This window comes from Delphinus delphis, chromosome 6 (assembly GCF_949987515.2).
Source record: "Delphinus delphis chromosome 6, mDelDel1.2, whole genome shotgun sequence".
Taxonomy (NCBI): Eukaryota; Metazoa; Chordata; class Mammalia; order Artiodactyla; family Delphinidae; genus Delphinus; species Delphinus delphis.
In genome coordinates this window covers 50133663-50159098 of record NC_082688.1, presented here as the reverse complement: position 1 = coordinate 50159098, position 25436 = coordinate 50133663, and the positions used below count along the sequence as shown (strand labels likewise).

General features: G+C 47.4%; 1 protein-coding gene across 1 annotated transcript; it reads left to right on the top strand.

Annotated features, from left to right (window-relative positions):
• The first annotated feature begins 1465 nt into the window (after positions 1-1465).
• Positions 1466-25137, top strand: FXN (frataxin). Its single transcript, XM_060014649.1, has 5 exons — positions 1466-1663; positions 8246-8343; positions 11938-12058; positions 18173-18270; positions 21917-25137. The coding sequence occupies exons 1-5, from the start codon at positions 1496-1498 to the stop codon at positions 22077-22079; spliced, it is 648 nt and encodes a 215-aa protein (XP_059870632.1). The 5' UTR covers positions 1466-1495; the 3' UTR covers positions 22080-25137.
• The last annotated feature ends 299 nt before the right edge of the window (positions 25138-25436 follow it).

The following is a 25436-nucleotide window of genomic DNA, read 5'->3' as shown; positions in this document are numbered from 1 at the left end:
GCCTAGTTGTGACAATCAAAAGTATCTCCAGGGCTTCCCTGGTGGCACAGTGGTTAAGAATCCGCCTGCCAATGCAGGGGACACGCGTTCGAGCCCTGGTCCGGGAAGATCCCACCTGCTGTGGAGCAACTAAGCCCGTGTGCCACAACTACTGAGCCTGCCCTCTGGAGCCCGCGAGCCACAACTGCTGAGGCCCGCGTGCCTAAAGCCCGTGCTCCACAAGAGAAGCCACTGCAATGAGAAGCCCGCGCACCGCAACGAAGAGTAGCCCCTGCTCACCGCAACTAGAGAAAGCCCATGCCCAGCAACGAAGACCCAACACAGTCAAAAATAAATAAATTAATAAAATTTATATTAAAAAAAACAGTATCTCCAGACACTTTACAAGGGGGAAATGGTTTCTCCATGCCTAACATCTACATAACAGGCGCTCAATAAAGTGCTGCTTAGAATTACCTGAATGCAGGAAAATGTCTCCCAACCAAAAGAATGAACTGTCAGAGAGCCAGTCAGATCCCACCTCCTTTACCCTGTTTTTCAAGGCCCTGTACAAATGCCCCTTCCTCCATGAAGACTTCCCTGACTGCCCCCACCCCTAGTTGTATATACTCTCCCATGCAACACTGACACCCATTTAACACTCGTCATTGTCCTAAGTATTTATACGTGTGTCTTATCTACTCTATTCACAAAGTACCAAGGTGGCTTTGGTAGAATTTTAACTTTCTATCTCCTCTTCTCACTATCTTACCCATAAAGATGATATTCTCTAGTACACATATTTGACATTTTCTAAAGCGTATTAAAATACGAAAGAACTTTCACAGTTCGTATTCCTTTGCACTACACTACCTAAGTAAAATTTTATTTTAAAATGTATTAACAACTTAGTATTTATTGTGGACTTAATAGGATCCAGGGCCTGTCCAAGAAAACTTCACATAGATTAACTCATTTTATCCTTATAACAACCCTGTTAAGTAGAAACTTGTATACCCCATTTTACAGATGAGGCACAGAGAGGTTAATTAACTTGCCCACTGGCCACACAGGTAGGAAGTGGGCAGGGGACATATTTAAATCAGGCAGTCAGTCTCCTGTCCGCAATCTCCTAACTGCTGTAACCTATACTGGCGGCCAAGCAGCTTCAGGACCCCCACCCGTTCACAGCAAAACTGCAGCTCCCAAAGCCTTTTGTATAGAATTCGTCAGCAGCGGGTCACTAAGCTGAAGTCTCTGGGGTCAGGGACCTTGGTTACGCATTCACTATGTTGCCCAAGGGGTAATCCCCCTGCTTTGCACGAAACAGGTTCTCTATTTTTGTTAAATGCATAAATAGAGCAACGCATGGAAGTTCTTACTGAAGTCTACCTTCTGCTCGTTTCCCAAGCCTGCAGAAAAGGGAAGCTTGCGACTGCAGCTGCAACCCGTGACCACCAGGCGGCGCCCGGCGTCCCCGGAGCAGGAGGCGGAGCGGCCGCAGATCGGGAGGAGCATGTGGACGCTAGGGCGCCGAGCGGCTGCCAGCCTCTTGCCCCGCTCGGCGCCCCCGGGCTCTGCCCAGGCCCGCGCCGGGGCCCCGCGGCCAACGAAGGACTCCCGGCTCTACGGCTGCCGGGGCCTGCGCACCGGGACCGCCGCGGCCGGCACACCCAGCCAGCCCGTGAGTATCCGCACAGGCAGCCGCACGGGCCGCACGCCGGCGTAGCGAGGCCGCGCACGCCGGGCACGCGCACCCGCTCCAGCTCCCGCGGGGCCGCGCTCAGGCGGGGGAAGGGCGGCGGCGCCCGCCGTGCATTCCCCAGTCTCCGTTTCTCCCGGTTACAGTTGCACTGGCTTCCGCTTTCTGGTGAGAAGACAGAGATCTTATCATGCAGTGCAACTGCGGGAACCGCGCGGGCAAGGGCAGGGAAGGCGGGCGGGCATCGGCTCTTAGGGACCTGTGGTGGCTCTAAGCTTGTCAATTCTCTTTGCGATAACTTTAATAATATATGCCAGGTACTATAATATACATGGGCTTTTATGAACGAAACGCTTTCAGCGAGCGAGGTAAAGATGTCAAAGTTGTGGAGCACAGTAGCTAGAGCAGCAGGGCTTTTGGATCGGACCTGGGTTCCAAACTCTGGCCCCTGGACTCAGCAGAGCTCGGGGACGTCGGGGGATCCCAGAACCGCTCTGAGGCCTGTCTTCTTTTTCTCTGAAGGGGAGAGTACCCATTTTGCCGAGCTGGCATGCAGTTTAATTAACACATAAAGCCTTCAGCACTTAATTGCACTTATCTTCCCTCGCGCGGGGATACAAAGAAATACCTGACCCGGTTACTCCACGACTTGAAAGGAGGAAGCCCAAAGAAAGGCTGTGGGGTTGAGAAGGTTACACCGGAGGATGGAGGTGATGTTTAATCAGGGTCTGAAGACGGCAGGGGGTGGTGAGGGGCTCTCAGAGCAGAGAACGGCGTGGATAAAGGCCGGGAAAGTGGGCAACGATCAACTCTGAGTGGTTGGTCCGCTGGATGGATTGTGGATGGTGAAGGAGGCAGGTGAAATCCAACCCAAATTGTTCACGGAGCTCCGGAATTTGGACTTTAGGCCTACACCTCCTGTCGACGTGTGTTACTTGACCCTGTTTGAAGAAACACTGGGATTGGTTGTCAACACTCAAAGCTGGAATCACGGATTTTCCCCTCTTCTCAGGCAAACTAGGTAGTTATGGCCATGCTGGTCCCACGATCCCCTTCTGCAGTTTATTACTCTGATCCTTCTGTGCTGCTCTCACCTGGAGCTGCCCTGACGTGCCTTTCCACGCCTGCCTGTGTCCTCAGCAGTTTTTAATTTAGGAGAGTGACAAGATATGGTGGTGTCTTTTGGACGGTACCTAGTGGCTGTTAAGGGCTGTTGATTCAGAGGCGCACCCGGGAGGTGGGCACTTGGCACATACTGGGATTTGGGCCACTGGGAAATGCTAGGTGGTTAACAACCTAGGCTACCCATTGGGCCCCTTTTTCCATAGTTAATCAGGTTGGTTTAACCTGTCTCTTCTGCAGTTCCCTTGCACATCTTCAGTACTTGTGGAGTTGGGTGGATGATAGTGGCAACTGGGATCACGATCCTGTTTCATTTTTTTAAGGCCTTAACTGTCCTCGGGTTGATCCCTTGGACTCCACGTGGGTCCTGATGACTTCTGACCCAAGATCGTTTGGGGAGTTCATTTGGGGACCCTTTTCTCCGGCTTTATCTTCTCTACCCGCTGCTTCTACTTCCACAGCAGAAATAGAATGGGAGCCACCTGTGCAATAAGTTTTCTAGTAGTCACGTTGGGAAAGTAGAAACAGGTGAAGTTAATTTCAAGAATACATTTACGTAACCTAGTATAGCCAGAATGCTACCATGTCAACAGGTAATCAAGACTGAAAGATCATTACTGAGATAGTTCACATTCCCTCTTTGTACTCATTCTTCCAAGTCCAGTATGGATTTCATACTTCCATCCCTTGTCCATCAGATGTTAAACTGAGGTTATTGTGGAAATACTTGATCTATATTTAGATTTTATAAAATTCACAACTGAAAAAGTAAATTCACACACTTCAGTTGTCCCAAACATATTTTAAATTTTCCAGTAACCTTATTGAGTATCAGTTTTAAACTAAAATTAAGTGAAGTTTAAAATCCAGTTCCTTGGTCACACCAGCCATGGTTCAAGTGCCCAGTGGCCACGTGTGTCTGGCGGCTACTGTGTGCATAGCTTTGGAGGTGAGCACATGTAGCTTCTGATTGTCAGGCCTCAGTTCCAGCTGCTCAGCAGAACCCAGAATCCACAGAAATGCCTTGCAAGCCTGCAGCTCACAGCCCTCCACTGCCTGCCTTATTCACCCCGAGGCTTGGAGAAGACCCTGCTTCCAGCAGGCAGCCTCCGACCTTAATAATAAGAGAGTGTGACAGTGACAGGGTCTCTAACCGTTCCCCTTTAATGCTGGAGGCAGCTCCAAGGAGGAGATACCTAGGTGCCACTGCTCTTAAACAACTTCAGAAGCTCCTACTGCAGCCACTTCTGCATACCTCGGAAGGCGTTTAGGCATCTATTAATCTTTCTAGAGGGACACGATCATCACTTATGACCCCATGGCCTTTGCCTGGGTGGGTTATGCCCTACTTCACTCTAAATTCATTGTTATTGTCTTCCACAGACAGTATACATGACTATATGTGGAGTCTATACACAAAAGGGTATTTAAAATATCCATGGGCTTCCCTGGTGGCGCAGTGGTTAAGAATCCGCCTGCCAATGCAGGGGGCACGGGTTCGAGCCCTGGTCCGGGAAGATCCCACATGCCACGTAACAACCAAGCCCGTGCGCCACAACTACTGAGCCTGAGCTCTAGAACCCGTGAGCCACAACTACTGAGCCTGAGCTCTACAGCCCGTGAGCCACAACTACTGAGCCTGAGCTCTAGAGCCCGTGTGCCACAACTACTGAAGCCCACACGCCTAGAGCCCGTGCTCCGCAACAAGAGAAGCCACTGCAATGAGAAGCCCGCACACCGCAACAAAGAGTAGCCCCTGCTCGCCGCAACTAGAGAAAGCCTGCACGCAGCAACAAAGACCCAATGCAGCCAAAAATAAATAATAATAAAATATTTTTTAAAATATACCCGTATTGTTTAAAGATTAATAGCAAACTCCCATGTTCCCACCACTAGGTTAAGTAATTGAATATGGAGTGTTCCAGGGACTTCCCTGGTGGTCCAGTGGTTAAGAATCCACCTTCCAATGCAGGGGATGTGGGTTCGATCCCTGGTTGGGGAACTAAGATCCCACATGCCTCAGGGCAACTAAGCCCGTGCACCACAACTACTGAGCCAGCGTGCCGCAACTACTGAGTCTGCACGCTCTGGAGCCCTCACACAACTAGAGAGAAGCCTCTGTCCTGCAATGAAAGATCTCGCATGCCGCAACGAAGATCCCACGAGCCACATCTAAGACCTGACGCAGCCAAATAAATAAATATTTTTTTAAAAAATACAATATTGAGTGTTCCATGAAGGCCTGGTGCGCTTTCCGTTACAGCCTGGTCCTCCCTGAGAGGACTCTGCTATCCTGAATTCTGTCAGGCATCCCCTTCTCAGAGTTTCACCTCCTGTGTATGTCTCCTTAAAGCATGTAGCATTCATTTAAAAAAAACCATTTTGCTGTATTTATTCTGCTGTGCCGTACTCCTCGTGATCAATGTCGTTGTGATCAGTGTTTGAGACTCAGCGACACTGATGCACACAGTTGTCATTTGTTTGCTTTGTCTGCTGTATAGTAGCCGTTGGGTGAGTCTGTCACACCTTGTCCAGGCTCCTCCCGTCACATCCGGTTGAGTCCAGTGAGCTGCTCTTACAGTGGCGCTGCACTGGGCGTGCCCGTGCGTGGACAGAACCTCCTCTTGGGTGAAGTCCTCAGACTGGCATTGCTGAGCGAGGGGCCAGCAGATATCCCACTCACTAGATACCAAGAGTGGTCGTGCCAGTTTGTCCTCCCCAGCAGCGGACGAGAGCTGATTCTCTCTTCAGGCTTGGGGTTTGACAGGGCCCAGGAGACCGAGGGGACCCTAGGGTGAAGGCTGGCCTCCCTGCCGACCACCAGGCCAGGCCTTAGTTGAGTCGTGTGGTTCCAGGGCCTGAACTTGAGCCTGTGGGCCCAAGAACTATCTAGTACCTCCTCCGGTGTCTCCCACGAGCCAGCCCTGTGCTGCGCTCACGGAGTCACTGAACCCTGGAGACTCGAGTAAGTAGACCCGCACGAGACACATAGTCGGATGGCTCCAGGTGACGTGGCCGCAGGAAGGGTGGCCCTGGGGGGCTCCCCACCGTGAAATCCACCTGCCTCCCTCGGGCAAAGGCCGGATTTTGCCTCTCTGACCTCCTGCCTCTTCACACTTCCGTTGACATGCTTCCAAATGGAAATCGACGGAACCCTCAGGCCCCGGGTTTGGGATATTGATGTCCTATTGTTGGATCCTCATAACCAGTCTGCGAGGCTGGTACCATGATCCCTACCTTCAGAGGAGGAAGCAGAGCTTGGGAGGGTTAAGCAGTTACCCAGGGAATGTTAGATGGGGAAAGCAGGTGAGAGACAAGGCAGGGAGTCTTCGGCCACTGTCCTCTTGTGATTCCACACAGCTGAATGGAGTCTTCCACTCTGGCTGTGAATGACTACCTTGCTTTTAGACCAGCCCTCCCACCAGACCATCGAAGATGTAAAATTAAAAGACAAAAACAGCTGTGTGAAGGTAGCAGCGAGACTGAGACAGCTAGGATCTGAGGGGCCAGGATCCCGGAGAAGGGGAATTGACTGAGGGGAGCCCTGCGTTCTCAAACCCCTCCCCTCCGTGTCTAGAGTGTCTGTATCATTCCCAGGATGTGATTCTTTCCTTTGGGGCCCAGACCTTGGGTCCAGACAGCGTGGGTTCCAATCCCAGCTCTCCCACTTTGTGTGTTTGTGTGACTCTGGGCAAGTTACCCTTCCGTGCCTCAGTTTCCTCATCTGTAAAATACAGATACAGTCGATCCTCCTTATTCCTGCATCCTCTACTTGTGAATTCAGCTACTCACTAACATGTATTTCTATCCCCAAAATCGATACTCAGGGCACTTTTGTGGTCATTTTCGAACGTGTACAGAGCAGCAAAAAATGTGAGTGACCTACACTCACATGTCCCTGGCTGAGGTCAGACAAAGTGCCACTCTGTCCACTTCTCAGCTCCCACACTAGAAACAAGGGTCCTGTTCACAGTCTATCTGGTGGCGCGTTTTTCACATTTTCGTGACTTTCGTTCATAATTTCACTGTTTAAAGTGGCCCGCAAGCATCGTGCTGAAGTGCTGTCTAGTGTTCCTCTGTGCAAGAAGGCTGTGATGGGCCTTAGGGAGAAAATACGTGCTGTTGGCTGTGAGTTCAGTGTCAAGGAATCAATAATATATATTAAACAAGGCACGTTTGAACAGAAACACGTAAAACAAGGTTATGCATTGATCATTTGGTGGACATGTGACCAGAGGCTCGCAGGAACCTCTCCATATTTCCCTTAGTAACTTGCTAATCCAGTGTTTGGGGCAACTTTATAGGACATCACTGTCGTGAATAGTACTTCCCTCATTGGAATGTAATGAGGACTGAGTCCCTTTGTCTAAAGTCTGAGGACGCTACCCCGCTGATGGTGAACACTCTAGAATGTGCTGTGGCGATACTGTGCTTATCACAGCCGCTCTCTCACTTCTCCCTTCTGAGCCAACGTTTTTAAACGGCCATCCGCGTTCCGCACCCCCATTTCCTCCGCTCACTTCTCAGCCTCCTCCTTTCTCAGCTTGCCCAGGGCCCTGATGGCTCAAGAGAGTAACCACAGCCTCTGCCCCCTTCTCTTAGTGGCAGCCACGTGCTCTGTGGAGAAGGTGAACCTTGCCACCAACCTCAGGAAGGTGCTCGGTGCCTTCCTGGGATGAGGTCCAGCAGCCCACCTCTCCATCACTCCCCTGCCGTCTCCGCTCGGCTGTACCACTTCTCCCTCCGTCCAGACCTCCGTCCCCTCCACCATCTCTCTGGCTGGTCCGCCTGCCTGGCAGTCATCAGCTCAGACCCCAGTCCTCAGGGCCGGGCTCCAGGGCGCTCAGCAGTTACGTACTGAAAGAAATCAGTGGGTCACGGTGTCCCCTGCAGATCGTGTTAGTGAGATCTGTCACATAGCACTGGAGGCACAGCCTGTCTTCTGGACACCTGCTATCTGTTGTCGCTCACTTTAGTCACATTCTAAGAACGTTGCTGACACTTCCTACCGCACCCCCCAACCCCCCTCTGCCCCCCCCACGCTAACTGCCCCAGCCCCATCCAGACCGGTGCTGCCAGCAGCACCTCCCGTGGTGGTGGGTGTGTCCTGTCTGTGCCACGAGCCACATGATGCCACCGGACACCCGAAACGTGGCCCATGGGACCGAGGAACTGACTTTTAAATTTTTATATTATTCAATAAATTTACATTTAAATAGCTGCCTGTGGCTTGTGGCTACCGAGTTGGACCGCACAGGCTTAGCGAGAGCCCGGGAGAGCACAGTTTGATGCACTAAAAGAAGGCGAAACAACTTCCTGAGAAAGATACACTCCGAAGCACTTTAGCCTCGTCAGTCCCGAACGTAGTAGTGATATTCAAACTGTGCCTTAATGGACTGTACGTTGTAAAATGGTAACATTCTTCTTCACTTTGGCTTTTAGAGTCTGAGCCTCTGCTGCCTCAACCAGATGCTGAATGTCAAAAAGCAGTGGGTCTGTTGGATGAATTTGAGGACAACGGGAACTTTGGGTGACGCTGGGTGAGATAAACACCTTCCACATCAGAGATCTCTTCCTCCCTCTCCCTCTCTCTCAATATACAGCATATGCACACATACACATACTTTTTTTTCCTTTTCTCTTACCTTTTTTAACAACGACAACAACAACAAAAAATAATAAAGAAAACCAAAACCCATCCCATAGCAACCCATCCCATCTGTTTTCTCCCTAAGCAGCAGCATTCATAAGCGTCTTTCCACATCACTACTTACCCACCGCATTATTATTATTATTATTATTTTTTAGCGGTACGCGGGCCTCTCACTGTTGTGGCCTCTCCCGCTGCGGAGCACAGGCTCCGGACGCGCAGGCTCAGAGGCCATGGCTCATGGGCCCAGCCGCTCCGCGGGATGTGGGATCTTCCCAGACCGGGGCACGAACCCCTGTCCCCTGCATCGGCAGGTGGACTCTCAACCACTGCGCCACCAGGGAAGCCCCCCACCGCATTATTTTTAATGAAATAGTATTAAGTTTTATGGATGTACCATAATTCATTTAACCCATCCCCTATTGTTGGACATTTAGGTTGTTTCCAGAGTTTTGTTATTATTCTCTTTGACAACTTAGTAGTTAGGGCAGGCCAAACTTCTGTAACAAGTAGACCCCAAACTGCAATGGCTCCAACCAGGAGAGGTTCGTGTCCCCCCTCTCTGTCGGTGGGGGGTGGCCAGACCTCTATGAAATGATTCAGGGAGCCGGGCTCCTTCCACCTTCCTATCGCCTATCAGCAACTTACTGTCCTCTGCAGGTCGAGGCCAGGTCACCCTGTCCAGATTCCACTCCACAGAAAGGGACAAGAGCATGGAAGGTCTGGAGGTGACATCTGTCCCTCACTCACATTTTAGCAGGAAGGACTTAGTCTGGGGGCCCCAGCTAACAGCTGGGGAGGCCAGGAAATGTAGCCTAGCGGGTGCCTGGAGGGAGGACGCAGTGGGTTCTGGGGAAAAGCTGCCAGGCACCGCTGCAGCCCACCGCCCCGCACCTGTATCTGCAGGGACTCCCCTTCCACACACACCCCCAGGCTGCAACCACAGGACCATGCAGTCACTCATCCACCTCGAAGGCCGAGGTGTCCAGTGGCACTGGGACAGCCTCTGCCCTGGCTCTGGGGGACTCCCCTCTATGAAACCCTGGTTGGAGGCTCTTCCTTGTCTGTCACTCCCCATGGCTGCAGGGGAGGCAGGCGGTGGGACCTGTGACCTCCTTGGGCAGACTCTCTGCTACTGTCTCCCAGTCCCTCCAAGCAGTCCTCTGAGGTTGGGTGGGACCTTTGCAGGAAGCCCCAAGTCCAGCTTCCTTCTTCAGGGTCTACTTCTGGCCTCTGGGAAGCACACCTTCGACCTGCCGTGCTAAGGACAGCCCACTTCTGCCATGGCCCCCCTGTCATCGACAGGTAGCACCTGTCAAGCTCTTGACTTTGGACTTTATGCCTGAGTCAGGGGTGCCTTTATGTTCCCCAAGCTCCTCCAGGCACATGTCAACCTCTCCTGGTTCTCTCCAGATCCCCCCTCCGTCGGCTGTAGCCGAGGAGACGGAGAGGGAAACATCCAGCACAGCCCCACCGCAGGCCCCCCACTCGCCATGTCCTGATCAGCCCTGTAGCCTTCCCCACATTGTGCCCTTGAGGTGGGGAATGGGCTGGGTGGGGGAGGGGCCATACTGCAAACCTCTGTCTTGCACTGACTGACTGGCAGCCACTGGTGTCTTCCTGGGGCCACTTAGAAACTCTCAGATGATGGAGCTGTCCAAGACGCCTCCTGTAACCTACAGACATGTCCTCACCTGGGCGCAGAAGCTCATACAGGGAGGTTTATGGCAATTTTCTTTGTCATAATTTACATACCATAAATTCCACCATTTTAAAATGTACCATTCAGTGGTTTTTAGTGTCCTCAGAAGGTTGTGCAACTTTCACCACTGTCTAATTCCGGAACATTTTCATCACGCCAAAAAGAGACCCCATAACCATTCGTAATCACTCCCCATTCCTCCCTCCCCCAGCCCCTGGCGACCACTAATTTACTTTCTGTCTCTATGGATTTATAGCAATTAAAAAAAATTAAAAGATAGTACCTATAGAGGAATGTCTCCAAGTTAGAAGTATACAGCTTGATAAATTTTCAAAAACCAAAGATACCATGTAACTCAAGAAATGCTTCGAGAAATAGAATGTTAGTTACCAGCCCCTTAAAAAGCAAGCCTTCTGCTCACTTCGAGTTATTAACCCCTCCCTGCCCTAGAGCAGCACCATTCTGATTTCCAATAGCATGGGTTAGTTTTGCCTGTTTTTTAACTTTATATAAATGATATCATCAAATATAAATATGTCTCTATGTGGCTTCTTTCGGTCACCATCAAAAGAAGTGTTTCGTCCATATTGTTATATTTACAGACAATTCTGTTTTGCACTGTAGTATTCCATTTTATGAATATATCACAGTTTATTTACCTATGGTATTTCCTGTGGATACCTGGGCATAGGAAACTAGGCATAGTCTCCAGTTTGGGCTGTTGCATGGTTCTGCTATGAACGTTCTAGCATGGTGCATGTCTCTTGGTGAACTTGGGTATGCTTTTTTTTTTCTTTCTTTTTTTTTTAAGAGCAATTACAATATTTATTAAGTATCAAATTGTATTATACAATTCTATATTTCTGTCATCTGAATTATTTTTTTCAAATCGAAATTGGTTTTGGTCTTTTCACTGCTAAGGACATTTATATTTGGATATGCATTTCTGTTGCGTAAATGCCCAAGAGTGGAATTGATGGGTCATAGGATATGAATATATTCAATTTTAGTAGAAGTATCAACAGTGTTCCAAAGTGATTGTCCAATTTACTTGCCCATCAGCAGTATCTGAAAGCTCTGGTTACTGTACTTCCTGGCCAACTCTTCATATTATCTGTCTCTTTCATTTTAACCATTCTGGTGGTATCTCAATGTGATTTTTTAATTTGCATTTTCCTGAAGATTAACCAAGTTGAGCCCCTTTTCATACGTTCATTGGCCATTTGGATATCTTTTTTCTTTTAATGAAATCTGTTCAAGTATTTTGCCCATTTTTCTATTGGATTTTCTTTTCTTAATGATTTCTACGAGTTCTTTACCTGTTCTAGATATGTCCTTTTTCAGATATATAGAATAAAGATATTTTCTCCCACTTTGTGGTTTGCCCAACAAATTTTAACACAAAAGCAATGGAAGCAACCTCAGTGTCCTGCTGAAGGGGACAAACTGAATGAATAATGTAAGATAAAATACTATGAAAACTGTATGTGCTAATATGGAACGATTTCCAAGACATATGAAAGGAAAACTGCAAGGTGCTTCATTGATATATTTAAAAGATTGCTCATCACAGCTGACTCTGGGATGGGGGCTGCCTATTTGGGAAGAAAGTCTTACTTCTCTGTAAACCCTTTGATGCTGTTTCAATTTTTACTCGGTATATGTTAGATATTTTCCATCGATTTAAAAAATCTAAGTAAAAAATAAATGTGTCCATCGATGTTAATAGAACGGAGCGGTTTGCTGATTGCATGATCGGGGTTGTTTCTGTTCCCCTCACAGCCCTCTGGACGATACCACCTATGAAAGACTGGTCGAGGAGACACTGGACTCCTTAGCAGAGTTTTTTGAAGACCTTGCAGACAAACCTTACACATGTGAAGACTATGATGTCTCCTTTGCGGTACCTATTTGCTTCTTTTCATTCTTCTGTATCCTCCCTAGGAATTTCAGCTAAGATAAAGAATTCCTCTCCAGCAGTATGCGGTTATGGATGGGACCAAAAGACTGGGGTTCTGGTGTCAGCCCTGCATCACCAGGCTTGTGACCTTGGGCAAGTCACTCAGCCTCTCTGAGCCTCACGTTTGCCTAAAAATACAGATTCTCCAGCTTCACTCAATACCTGTGAAGATAAATCAGGGAGGGACCCAGGCATGTGTTTGTGTAGCAAGACGCCTCTCATCGTGCAGGCAGGCTAGTTCCTAAGCGGGGTGAGAGATTGCCCGAGATGTATTCAGACTAGACATGGGCCCCACTCCTGGAAATTCTCATACAGTGGTCAGGGTACAGTCCTAGGAAGCATGTTTTTGAAAAGCTCACCTGAGGTTCTAATGAGCATCCCTGGGTCTCATCCCTAGGGATTTTTATTAATCAAATAAAAATCGGTCTAGGGTGTGGCTCAGGCCAGGCTTTGGGGTTTTTAAAGTTTTTAGAGTAACTCCTCAGAGGATTCTAATGCAGCTGGGTGAGAACCCCAGGGCTGGATGAAATTTAAGCCCCAAATCCTAGAAGCCAGGGCAGTGCTGGTGTGTATCAACTGGCCACCAGGTGGCAGACTTGAACAAGGGTCTGCCTTTGGGTTTAGAATTATCGCTTAGGCCTTAGGGAGCAGCTCTTTTTTGCCAGTGGGAGCACATCCCCTGCAGAGGTTAACCCTCTTGACAGCAATTAATTAATACCAGAAAATGTCATGAAGAGTGCATTTGGGATTAAATCATGGAATTCTTTAGGACAACCAGCTGGCAGGCTAAAGCAATAGAAATGGTATTGGATATTGCTGTTGGGGGCACTGGATAGAAAAGGACTCCATCAGATGGGCAGGTGTCAAGCCTAGTTGTAAGGACAGTAAGGGCCTTGGTGGTAACGAGGCAAGAAACGATTGAATGCCTTCCAGGTGGATTCATTGGTCGCTGTCAGCAGCAGAAATGTCCCGGCGGGGCTGTAGACGTGCTTATGCAGGCAGCCTCAGAAGACAGTGCTACTTGGGAACCATTACAGACTGGCCTCCAGAACTTGACCGTCTGTGGGATGATTAGAGCCGGGGAAGTTACAGGTCTCCTCTACCGCAGCCTCCTTACCAGGCTCTGTAACTATGGGGAAACCAAGGCTCAGGCTAAACTCTGCCACACATGCAAACCTTTAGGTACATGCCACAGAAACAGTCACACCACCTGTTCTTACAGGATTAATGAAGCCCCTGCCTGACTCAAACACTTTGCGTGAATGTTTCATTAGAGGCAAAGGTGCCAGCGTTGTAGCGGCTGGATTCTGCTTACCTCACTAAGGCAGGCAACAAAAGCTTCTGCTCAGTGGTGGGTCAGGACCTTACCTACCTTCAGAGTGTCTCTCTGAAGAGTGATTCAGCTGCTACACTTTCCAGAGTCTAAAACCCATTCTTGCAAGGGAAGAGGCACCTGAGTTTTTCTAGCCAATCCATACACTGTACATTGAGTACCATTCTACTCACTAGGGAAGAAGTATTTCTAGCAAATCTTTTGCCAAGTAGGAAAACTCTAGTGTAGGTGTAGAAGGCTAATGGCATATAGTAGCTCCCTCTGTAGTTTGGACTTCTAAGTACTTTGAAATGCTATCTACCCTCGGGTGTGAATTCCTGATTAGAGTCCTTCGGGTGCTAGCAAACTCATGTATTTCACATATAAGATAAATCAGTTGAAATTACATTATAGACAGCAGAACACCTGTAACACCATTACTTGAGCTTGGCTGGAGTGCAGTCTTTCTGTGCCCTCAGGGTGCAGCTGGATGTCACCTCCTCTCTGCAGCCCTCCTAGATGCTCCAGGCAGACACCACCCTGCCCTCCTTGCCCAGCACTCTGAGGATGATCACCCTGCGTTGTAACTGTCTCTTTACACATCAGTTCCCACAGCTACACTGAGCTGGACAGCTGGAACACTGCCCATTCCTGGTCTCCCAATGCCTGGAACATTGCTAAGTACTTAGCGGGGACTTAACGAATGTCGATTCACCATGTAAATGAAATGAGGCGCACCTACTTTTCCAGAACATGCTTTCATTGATGCCACTCAGCACTTAGTGCTGTTTTATCCACTTGCTACTGGCCAAATAGGCAAATGAAAGGAATTCTCTAGATACACCCAGGCCACGTTTCTTCACTTTCCTCCTGGACTGGGAGACGTGAGCAGCTTCTTGGCTGCTGTGTGGTCCATCAAGTGGGGCGGGTCGCGGTGGATGTCAGTGTCTGGGTCCAGGCCTCGCTGCTCACTGATAATGGTTATCAGAAGGAGCTGCCTACGAGAGCCCAAACCCCTCCCATCACCAGGCAACCACGGAGTCCGCTACACTTGATGCGTGAGAAGCACCACACTATTTAGAGAGTTACCTCCAAACTGCCCTCGTTTTTCTTCCAGGCAGAGCCCTGGCCTCTTAGACACTTTAACGAGAATCTGCTTGCCGCCATGTCCTTCGTTCACTGAGTTGTCTGTCTATTATTGCCATAGAGCAGAGGTTTCTTAACCACTTGGCGATCAGGACACCCTGTGAGAATCTGACCGCTCTCCCAAGAAAAACATCCCTGCATACCTGTGAGAGCTGTATGCGAGCTGTATGCAGACCCCTGAAGGCCAGCTCTGGGTCCTAGGTCACACACCCCAGCTCAGAGTTAGCACTTCATTGGATATGGTGACAGAGGGCCTGGCCTAGCGTCCTGCATTTGTATTTTCTTTCCGAGAGCACTTCAGTGAATTATCTGCGAGGGCAGGTCCTTCAGCTGTAAAGGAGAGGTGACAGTAACCTCTACTTCCCCGGGTGTATCTTAGGATTCAGTGAAACAATGTAGGTAAAAGTGCTTTATATTCATTATTCTTATTCCTTAAGGGGAAGTCAGCATCTGTTTTAGGAGTGTGGGAAGCCACATGCACGTATGTGAAATCCCGACTCAACATGCCATTCCCCTATGTGCCTGTTTCTGCAAATGAGCTGGTGACAACAGAGCCTGAGCCTCGCTATTTTTGCTTCCACTGATATTGCCTGTCGGGAATCAAGCCTCACCAGCTGTGGCCAGGGTCTCTTCCAACTGGTCAGTGCCTGGGTCTCAGCAGCTGCTAAGTATTGCCTCTCTCTCCCGCACTGCCCTGCATTAAAGTCTACCCACTCTCTCCAAGTAGACACTCAGATTGCCCGTTAAGGAATAACACTAATGGACAAAAAACTCTCTTTATTTGGTCTACTTGAAGACAGTTGCAAAAAGCTTTAAGAACTCCTGGGAAACCAGTAAGACAGCTAGTTTCCCTTCTCTTGCCACTTTCCCTTGGAAACAACTTCTGGCTCTGTGGGGAAAAACGTCGAATTACACACCACGAACAAGAGGGGGAGTGGTTGAGTGTTGCCTTACATAACCTTGCCCTTCACGTGGTATGTGTGTGTTATCACAGTGCCCGGTTATCAGCCACTCAGTTCACTCATCCACAGTTTTTTTCTAATTCAGTGATATTTTGTACAAATACTGAAAGCGCTAGGATGAAAAGACAGATCTGCTCTCAAGGTGCTTATAGTAGTGGAGCGAAGGGGCAGGTGACCAGCAAACAAGCTAGCAGCTCAGACGCAGTGAGGAAAGCACAGAAGCTGTGGGGACATGCACGGGTCATGGTCCCAGCTGAGGGGCGTCAGGGGAACCTTCCCAGAAGCACCTCAGCCCCTCGCCCTCGCACTGTCTCTGAAGGAGGCAGAGCAGATATTGTCCCAAGGAGACGACACAGCTGATGGGGCTTAACGCACATCCCTAGACTTGGCCCCCTGCCTTTTCCGCTGCATCACGCACCTCCCAGGTGTAGGGTCAATGCACGTTGGAGCATTTAAGGGCCACAAGTAGGTCACATTAGAAGAAATTATGTCTTGATTCTCTGGGCCTCATATCGTATGGAAAAATAAGCCATAAACTATATATGGAGGGGGGGAAGGAGTGACTGCTGATACATACAGGGTTTCTTTGGGGGGTGACGGAAATAGTCTGGAATTAGACAGTGGGGATGTTTGCACACTTTATGAAAATACTTTGTGGAATGCTAAAAACTACTAAATTATACAGTTGTAAGAAATTTTTAAATAAATGAAAGGTAGTCCTAACAAAATAGTACACGTGGGTTTCAAGAAAAAATGTTTTAAAAAGCAAACTTATGTATACTGTGATCCTAGCCCTGCATTTAAAAACTGCAGCCGATACCTGAGAGTAAACAGCTCATGTCGCTGATTAATGGGATTGAGAGAGCGCTTCGTGTTATGGAAACAACAGCATCTTATGGACCCGAGCAGACCTGAATTTAAGATCAGCCCTGCCGTTACTAAGTTTTCTTTACTACCCTGTCCCTCTGTTGTCCTCATCTATAAATTGGGATAATGATTCCTACCTCCATGGTTATGGTCACGGAGGAAGCAGTTTTACACAAAGTGCAAAGCACAGTGCCTGGCACAGAGTAGGTACTGAAAAACAGTAGATGCTATTTTTATTGATGTTTGCATTTTATTTATACCACCTGTATTTATTATACCACCTGTATGCCTCTATAATTTTGCTACATTTCTTTTTTAATCAGAAAAAACATTATTTAAAAAATAACCCAATAGTGTCTTCCCCATCCCATGCCTATGAGTTATATTATTATTGGCACTTTCTCCGCCATGTTTTGTTTGTTTGTTGTTTATTTTTTTCCATACCGCTTGTGGGTCCTAGTTCCCCGACCGGCGAGCAATGGAACCCGGGCGACCTGCAGTGGAAGCACGGAGTCCTAACCACTGGACCGCCAGGGAATTCCCTCCACCTTTTCAACAGCTCTTTGTGTTTACAAACCAAACACAAAACTTTTTCTAAGAACCACCAAACAGAAAACTTTTTCTAAGAACTTTTTCCTTGGTGGACAGGGGCTCTGAGAGGCACAGAGAAAGGCTGCCTGTCTGCGGGCCGTGCAGGGGATGGGGGGCAGCGAGGCTCCCCGTTCACCAGCTCAGCCGTGTAGCTGTTTCTTTAATATCCTGCGCATTCTAGAGAGACCTCAGGCCTTGGGAGTAAAGGGCTCCTTTGTTGAAAGAGGGTTTTCAAATTTAAATGAGCATTTATTGGGCAAAGGTGGACCAGCCAGTCTTTTGACGAATTCAAGGCTCCTGTAGAGGAAAATAAAGCTGGAGAGGGGTATCTGAGAAGCTTGTGAGCTTGGGAAGGGTCTGGGAATAAGAACCCTAGTCTGGAGTGTCAGCCTTCTGCTGGCAGAGCTCAGGCTACTGCTCTTCTGAGACCAGCAAAGCAGGTGGTTTGATTATTTCCTTCTCTCTTGCCTTTTTTCCTTTCTTCGGTCATGAACTTGGCCTGCCCGATGTTTGTGCTGACTGGGACGTCGGTAGAGTTGGTGTCTCCATTTTTTTTTTTTTTTTTTTTTTTGCGGTTCGCGGGCCTCTAACTGCTGTGGCCTCTCCCTGCTGTGGCCTCTCCCTTTGCGGAGCACAGGCTCCGGATGCGCAGGCTCAGCGGCCATGGCTCACGGGCCCAGCCTTTCCACGGCATGTGGGATCTTCCCGGACCAGGGCACGAACCCGCGTCCCCTGCATCGGCAGGCGGACTCTCAACCACTGCGCCACCAGGGAAGCCCAGTGTGTCTCTATTTTTTAATGTCTCTAGTATGTTCTGGCCGGTATTTGAGGAACCAAGGCACCAATAAGGATGTGGATCCTTTCGTTTGCCAGCTGCAATACCTCTGACTAGTCACTTAACTAAGGATATTCTCACCTTGCCCACCTCATAGGAAACGAGGAAAAGCACTGATTTTTAAGTGTCATCGTGATTAATCATAGTCTGATTCTGAGAGTAGCGCTCTTTCTGCGTTACCTCCTAATTCCAAACACTAAATTAAAGACAGTTCTTTACGGTGTATGTTGCGTACCTGTATAAATGCAAAGTGTTGAGATATAACAAAATAGGAGGCGATTATGACACAGTGATAACTCTGTCTTGTTTTATTTTCTTCATGCTTTTTCCATCTGATGCACCAGAGTGGTGTTTTAACAATTAAACTGGGTGGAGATCTAGGAACGTACGTGATCAACAAGCAGACCCCAAACAAGCAAATCTGGTTGTCTTCACCATCCAGGTACGTTCAGAAGTCAAAATCTCTCATTGTTCAGCTTGCTTGAAACAAGACTTTGTGGACCATTTAAGAAGGGTCACCCTCATGTGTTAGCAGCTGTGTAAGTGAACCTTTTCTGATGTTTCACAGCATGTCTCACGCTCAGTAGGAAAGCTTACTGTGGTTCTATCACTTCTTGTCTGGTGATTCTGTGGCTCTAAAAGCAGATAGTGGGACGTTAACAAGACGCCAAGTGAAAAATTTTCGGAGCCCACCTTGACAGTTTTTCTCTACTCAATCACTGCCGTGCCTTTGAAAAAGCCACTTTTGCTTTTACAGCATCTGAACAAGTTGCCCTTTGTCTTCAAAGTTTGGCCTCTGGTTCATTTTGAGCATCTCAGTTAAAGGCCAGTTTAATTCCATTTGCAGAACAGGGCTGTGTACTCTGTGGAGGTGGGAAGGTGTTTTAAACAGCCCTTCTAGGGCTTTTCACCCCTCCTGCCTTTTCCATTGATGTGCTTTCAATCTAGCGGAATAAAAGATTGTATTGGAGACGGTCTGTACTGCGTCTCAAGGCCTGAGAACATGCAGGGAGAGAGGGTCCCTCATCCCTCTAGTTGCTGTTGAAGTGGTTGTAAGACAGTAAAAGAGACGCCCACAAAAAGCTCTCAGACCAGCCTTCCTGGTCACTCATTAGCACTTCCAAAGAGAACGCGCTGTGAATTGGGAAAGGCCCAGATATAACCAGCATGGAAGTCTTTGAAAGCCCCACGGTTTTTGCATCAAAACAAAGAAAGTATTTAACTCTTCTCCTGCCCCAGTGTTGACATCACTTTTAGTCAGTTAATATTATACTGTTTATGGTGCTGTGTGGTTCTTCATTCAAAATAAATAAAGCATTAGGCCTCCTTCATCCCAGCCTCGTCTAGGAAGTATGTTACAATTCAAGAAAAACAACTCCAAGGAATCACTTGTCATTTCTAGCGAGGCCCTTATTCACAGATGGTCTTGCTTTTAGATCCAGGTAATTTACTTGAAGTTTGGCAGGGGCCGGGGGGTTACCCTGGGAGGGCCTAATTAGCCTGTTCTCTTTGGCCTCAAACAGTTGCCCTGACCCTAACTGCGGCCATGCACAAGGGCTGCAGTCTTGTCCTTCATCTCAGAGGAACTGGCTGGATCAGCTCCAATCCAGCCATCAGCTTCGGGAATCAGTGGCTTTGTAAAGAGCAGGCAGGGCACCAGAACCAGCTGTGATGGCTCCACTAACAGAATTCCCTCGTGTTGCATCTTGAGACAGAAAAAGTCCTTATAGCATTTGGACACACCTACCAGCAATAGGATCCTACCGCAGGCATGTTTAGAAAAATCTACTGCTGGATAATAAGAAATTCTGAGAAATTCCAAGTTTTGTTGTTTTTTTAAAATCTGTAATTCATGATGGGAATCTGGAAAGAAAATCTGCCGAGCAGCCATTTACTGTCATGGATACTACGTTCCTTAGAGAAAGAATTTATGTTCCACTCAATTTTTCACGCTGGTCCAAAATAATCCTTCCTAGGGCTGCATTTCTGATATTTGGGAGGCTTTTTCATCGACAGCGTTTCAGGTCAGAGGACACAGTGGCCTTCCCCCATCACCTTGCTTGAGGAGATTGTAGGGTGGAATCAAGGAGAGGTCTGGGTGGACAGCTGGGCGTCCGAGGCAGCGTGGAGGGGCCTGGAGGTTCTCACACTTGCCTGGCACCCCGGCAGCAAATCGGAGTCCAGGGCCAAGGGAACGTTCTCTGGATTTGATCCAGGTTATTATGCCTTTACGTGTTCAGCTATTTGTGCATAGTAAACAAAAGTCCAGTGCTTTTGGTTTGTCCCCATTATCATTATCCCCATTGTTAAGTTAAGTGTTCAAACCCCTGCCTTTGGTGGATAATACAGAAATCCTTGATGTTTTCCTAACCCCCCAAAGATGCTTCCCGTCTAAGCTTTCCTCGTCCCTGGCAAACCCGTCCCAGTCTTGGACTTTGGAAGAGCTCCCCTGAGTGTGCAGGTGGACTCAGGGGCCCCTTCCTTCCTGTGGGCTCTCAGCATCCTCTGCTCCTTTGTCCATCAAGGCGTCATCATGTAGCACCATTAGCTGCTGGCACTGATCTCGGGTGGCCTCGGCCTGCAGCGGCTTGAAGCAGGATTTCGGTTCCTGGCCGGAGATTGAGGTCAGGCAGTGGCAGTGAGAGCACTGAATCCTAGCCACTAGACCACCAGGGACCAGTGGCTAATGACGAGGCCCTGACCCATCAGCTGTGTAGAAATGAATTTCCACATAGAGACGGAAAGTAGTGAAGCAAGTAAAGTGTTATTAGGAGGAAAAAGAGTACAGTACGTGTGGATAGACACACTTGCGGGCTCAGAGAGAGAGTCGCGCCCTTGTGGTAGTTTGAATCACTTTTATGGAGCATTTCTTCCACGTTTCCTTTAACCGATCATCTTGCTTTGCCTGGTTCTGAGGCCATATTTGGTATATCTCAGGGTCCTCCCCTGTGTACATGTGCATCTCTTAGCCAAGATGGATTCTAGCGAAGAGGCCTATGGGTAGTTGACATCACTTACTATGGGGTGGCGCCCCCTCCCTTTTGACTTGCAAGGAGCCTTTCTCTGCATGTGTAGTTGGGAAGGTCTCCTTGACTTTGAGAATGAGGGATATGCGGCCTTTTGTCTCTTATCTGGGCAGGGCTCAGCTCTTCTCCCAACTGTCCTGCTATTGATACTTTGGAGTTTCTGTCCACAGGGAACGAACTCCAGGTGCTTACCCTGAGGCCTATCTATCTCCTGCCTCAGCACGTGTTCCCCCCACTCCCCACCCCCGCTCCACTAGGCCCAGAGGAGGTGGAATTAATGGGCACACTCTGTGTCCATCTGGAATAATAAGACACGGCGAAACCTAGCCACACCTGGGTCCACACAAACACAGCGTTCCCAGCATGAAGTGCACGTATGGCTTGTGTTCACTAGACGAGCTTGAGATGGATGGACTAGCCCATCAAACTCTCACCTTCCTGGACTTAAAATTGAATTAAGAAAACTATTTTTTAAAATAATAATACAGATGGTTGCCAGGGGCTGGGGAGAGGAGTGAATAGGGAGTAACTGCTTAATGGATATGGAATTTCCTGTGGGTGATGAAAATGTTTCGAAACTAGATAGAGGTAGTGGTTGCCCAGTGTTATGAATGTACTAAAATGATAATAATAATGTAGGTAAGGGACAAATCATGTCAGTGGTACATGAATGGCCATCATCTAAAAGACACTGCTGTGATATTTCAGGTATCATATGTGAGTTAGGAGAAGCAAAAGATCAGAATGTGATACACGGAGACTCATCAATAGGGTTGAAATATTTTCAGGTCTTGAGAGGTGTTCTGTGAATCGTACCAGAGGATAATTGTGTAGCTGCTTTTTTTTTAATTGGAGTATAGTTGATTTACAATGTTTTGTTAGTTTCAGGTGTACAGCAAAGTGATTCAGTTATATTAAATAGACCCTAAGAGGAGAAGTCAAATACATGGCTTGTTAAGTATTACTTTCTAGACCTGCACTGCAGTCATTCAATTTCTTGGTGAGAGTTTCTTCTGAAGGGCTGTCCCCATGGACTTACTCTGACTGCGTTTTGTCCTGCAGTGGCCCCAAGCGTTACGACTGGACCGGGAGAAACTGGGTGTACTCCCACGACGGTGTGTCCCTCCACGAGCTGCTGGCCACAGAGCTGACTCAAGCCTTAAAAACCAAACTGGACTTATCTTCTCTGGCCTACTCTGGAAAAGGCACCTGCTGCCCAGCCTAATGCTAAAGACATGGGAAGCTCTAAAGCCAAGACCCCAGCTTGGTTCTGCAGCTGAATGGCTAGTTCTTTTCCATTCCTGCTTTTGAGGACAGCTGCATTATGTGTAATGGCTCTGTGAAAAGACCGTGTCGCCTCCTGCCCTGCCCCTGAGTTCAGATTTTTAATTTACGTAGGTTTCTTGGATTTATTATCTGATTTCCTCCCTCACGTGATAGCCCTTTTCTTTCGTAATGTCTGTATGCCCATACCTTTAATATATAACCTCACAACAGAGAAAAAGAGGAAGGACAAATTCCAGGAGGAGAAATGAATTGGCTTCACCACTCATTCTCTGAAAGACTTACTACAAAAACTGCATGAAGAGCGGCTGGCCAACCTTGCCATCCCATCTCAAAATGAGACTCATTAAAGGGAAGCCTAATACATTCCTACTTCTCTTGAAAGCGTAAACACTTCTGAGCCCAGTGGCAACTCGGGAATTCTGAAACCAAAGACCCTTTTCTGTTTGTGCTTTGTGACTGCCAGGGTGTGGCCCGCATGGGGTGACACAGGGAGATGCGGTGCCGTGTCTTCCATATGTGCATGTATATGTACGCACACATTTACATGTGTGTGTACATACATATTTTTTAAATTTAAGGGTCAGTATAGAATAAGCTATTGCAACACTGGTCTGTGGATGCAAAAAATCTCCCAAAAGCCATCTCTGTAAGCTCATGGATATAGTATAATAAATGAGGTCATGGAGCTGACGAGGTGCTTGGTAAATTGTGAAAGGCCACGTAAATGAAAAGATGTTGGTGTTAATGAAAGGAACCCCGGTCTTACACTTGGCCCAGCCCAAAAGTAGTTGTCTGTCTCTGGGCAAGTTTCTCGAACTCCCTGGACCTCTGTTTCCCTGTGTTAACAGAAAGGGTTCAACTGGATAGAATATAGTCGATTCCCAATTTAGACATTTAGTGGTCCTGTCAGGCAACTTAACAGGCCAGCTTTAATTCCCTCTAGTAGAGGAGATGACAGTGAACAGTTTTTTTTAAGCTATAGAGTAAGTATATGGTTTTGAGTTTTGTTCTGCTTGAATTTCAGTTGAATTCGTGTTCAAATAATCATCTTTTATTGTGCCATTACTGTGCTAAGCCTGGGCTGTAGGCTGAATGCTAAGGTGTTGATCCTAACCCCCAATCACAGCCCTCATAAGTGAGATTAGTGCCCTTATAAGAGAGACCCCAGAGAGCTCCCTCATCCCTTTCACCATGTGAGGACACAGCGAGAAGACAGCTGTCTATGAACCAGGAAGCAGGCCTTCACCAGACACCCAGTCTGCTGGGGTCTTGATCTTGGACTTCCCAGCCTCCAGAGCTATGAGAAATAAATTTCTGTTTATAAGCCATCCAGTCTCTGGTATTCTGTTACAGCAGCCCTGATGGACTATGGCAGCCTGCTATACCATATGACCTCGTTTGCATTGTTACTGACCTGCATTTTACACATGAAGAAACCAGGGCTCAGGAACATTAAAACTCGCCCAAAGTTAGGCTCCTGTTCTGCTACTTCCTTACTAAAGCAAGATTTTTTAGTGACTAGTCTATGCAAATCTATAACAAAGGCTTTTGCAGTAGGAAAACCAAAAACACATTCCACTGTGGAAAAAAAACTCTTAACAATAGAATATAAACAAATGCTAAACGAGTATTTAAAATATAGTCCTTTTTCAAAAATAAATTATTTTTTAGTCCAGTAGAAATTTTTAAGTGGGGTAGGTCAGTACCAGTGAAAAAAATAAATCGTGTGTGTATATGTATTTCTTGCTTCTAATGAAAGTTTCGTTGTCCCTCATTTACCTAGAACTCAGTTAAGTGGTGCGCTCTCCTATATGGGACACAACATAAAATTTAAAGAAGTATTTAATTGGGCTGTGGTAACATGAAAATGGAAATTAGGGACTGTGCTCTTAATCTTTTCCTTGTGCAGCCTTTCAGGCCTACTTACTTGTATTTACGTACAAATCTAACTGGTTTAATTATTTAGATTCTAAGACCCTGGGAGATTCCCATTTAAGGCGGCAAAAAGACTGCAAGCACAAACAGCAGCTGGGGGAGGAATAAAAATCATGCTCTGACAAACTGGAAAAGCAACACGGTGTGCAGCCAGTGCCCCCCATACCTCGGACCCTGGGAGCATCATCTCATCTCTGGTATCACCCGTATTAAGGATGAATTCTCAGGAAAACATTGTAAATGTTCAGTATTATTTAGCATAATAATGTTAACGGGGCAAGAAAATATATTACATAATTTTAGAAAGCTTTCTATTATGTTTCGCTTCCTGAGTGGATAGACCCTTTGCCACTAGAAAATAAAACTACCCAGAATGATTTATTTACCTCTGTGAAGATACAGAAAAGCACTGGGGTATTTGTAAAAGAGAGCCTGAATTTTGGGGTTTTTTTTTTTTTAATCAGAGTTTTAAAAATTTGATCCAAACTCTGCCACTTAACTTGTTTGTTGACACTAGCCTCAGTTTTCTTGTCTGTAAAGTGGAGAACCTAACCTGTGGTACGTGGGCCATGAGCAAAGCAAACACATGACAAATACTATCACGTGTGCAGCATAATCTCATATTCAGATTTGGGATTTTCCCCCAAAGTATGATTTATGACATCCTCTACTCAACCTCAAACTTAGTCAAAACACTTATTTTGGTTATCTTGGTGATGGATTCTGATTCCCTGGAAGAATTTTTCTTGCCCCTTAACAGTACTTGTATTTTACTCCATCTTCTTCATAGCTTCTAAAACTAATAAGCCAACCTTATGTTTGACAGTTTGTATTAAATAATAGGTTTATAATAGGTTTCTCAAGCTATACCTGACTCGATATTCCAATAAACCTCATTGCTACTTCTGAAGAAAGACCCCTGTTCATACATGTAAAGTCTGTGTGGATTGGCTATACACGGTTGCCAAGGAAAGCGGACTTTATACCTCCAAGGTACATGCTAAGATTAAAGTAATTTTAGGGGCTTCCTTGGTGGCCGAGTGGTTGAGAGTCCACCTGCTGATGTAGGGGACGCGGGTTCATGCCCCGGTCCGGGAGGATCCCACATGCCGCGGAGCGGCTGGGCCCGTGAGCCATGGCTGCTGAGCCCGTGAGTCCAGAGCCTGTGCTCCGCATCGGGAGAGGCCACAACGGTGAGAGGCCCGCGTACCGCAAAAAAAAAAAAAAAAAAAGTAATTTTAGGTCATGTCCAGTTGAATTCTTGGCATGGATTTATCTTTTGCAAATGAAAACAGCTACATACCAGAAAAAGAAGGAGGGGCACAGGTATGAAATTTCATATAAATTTACCCTGCTGTTC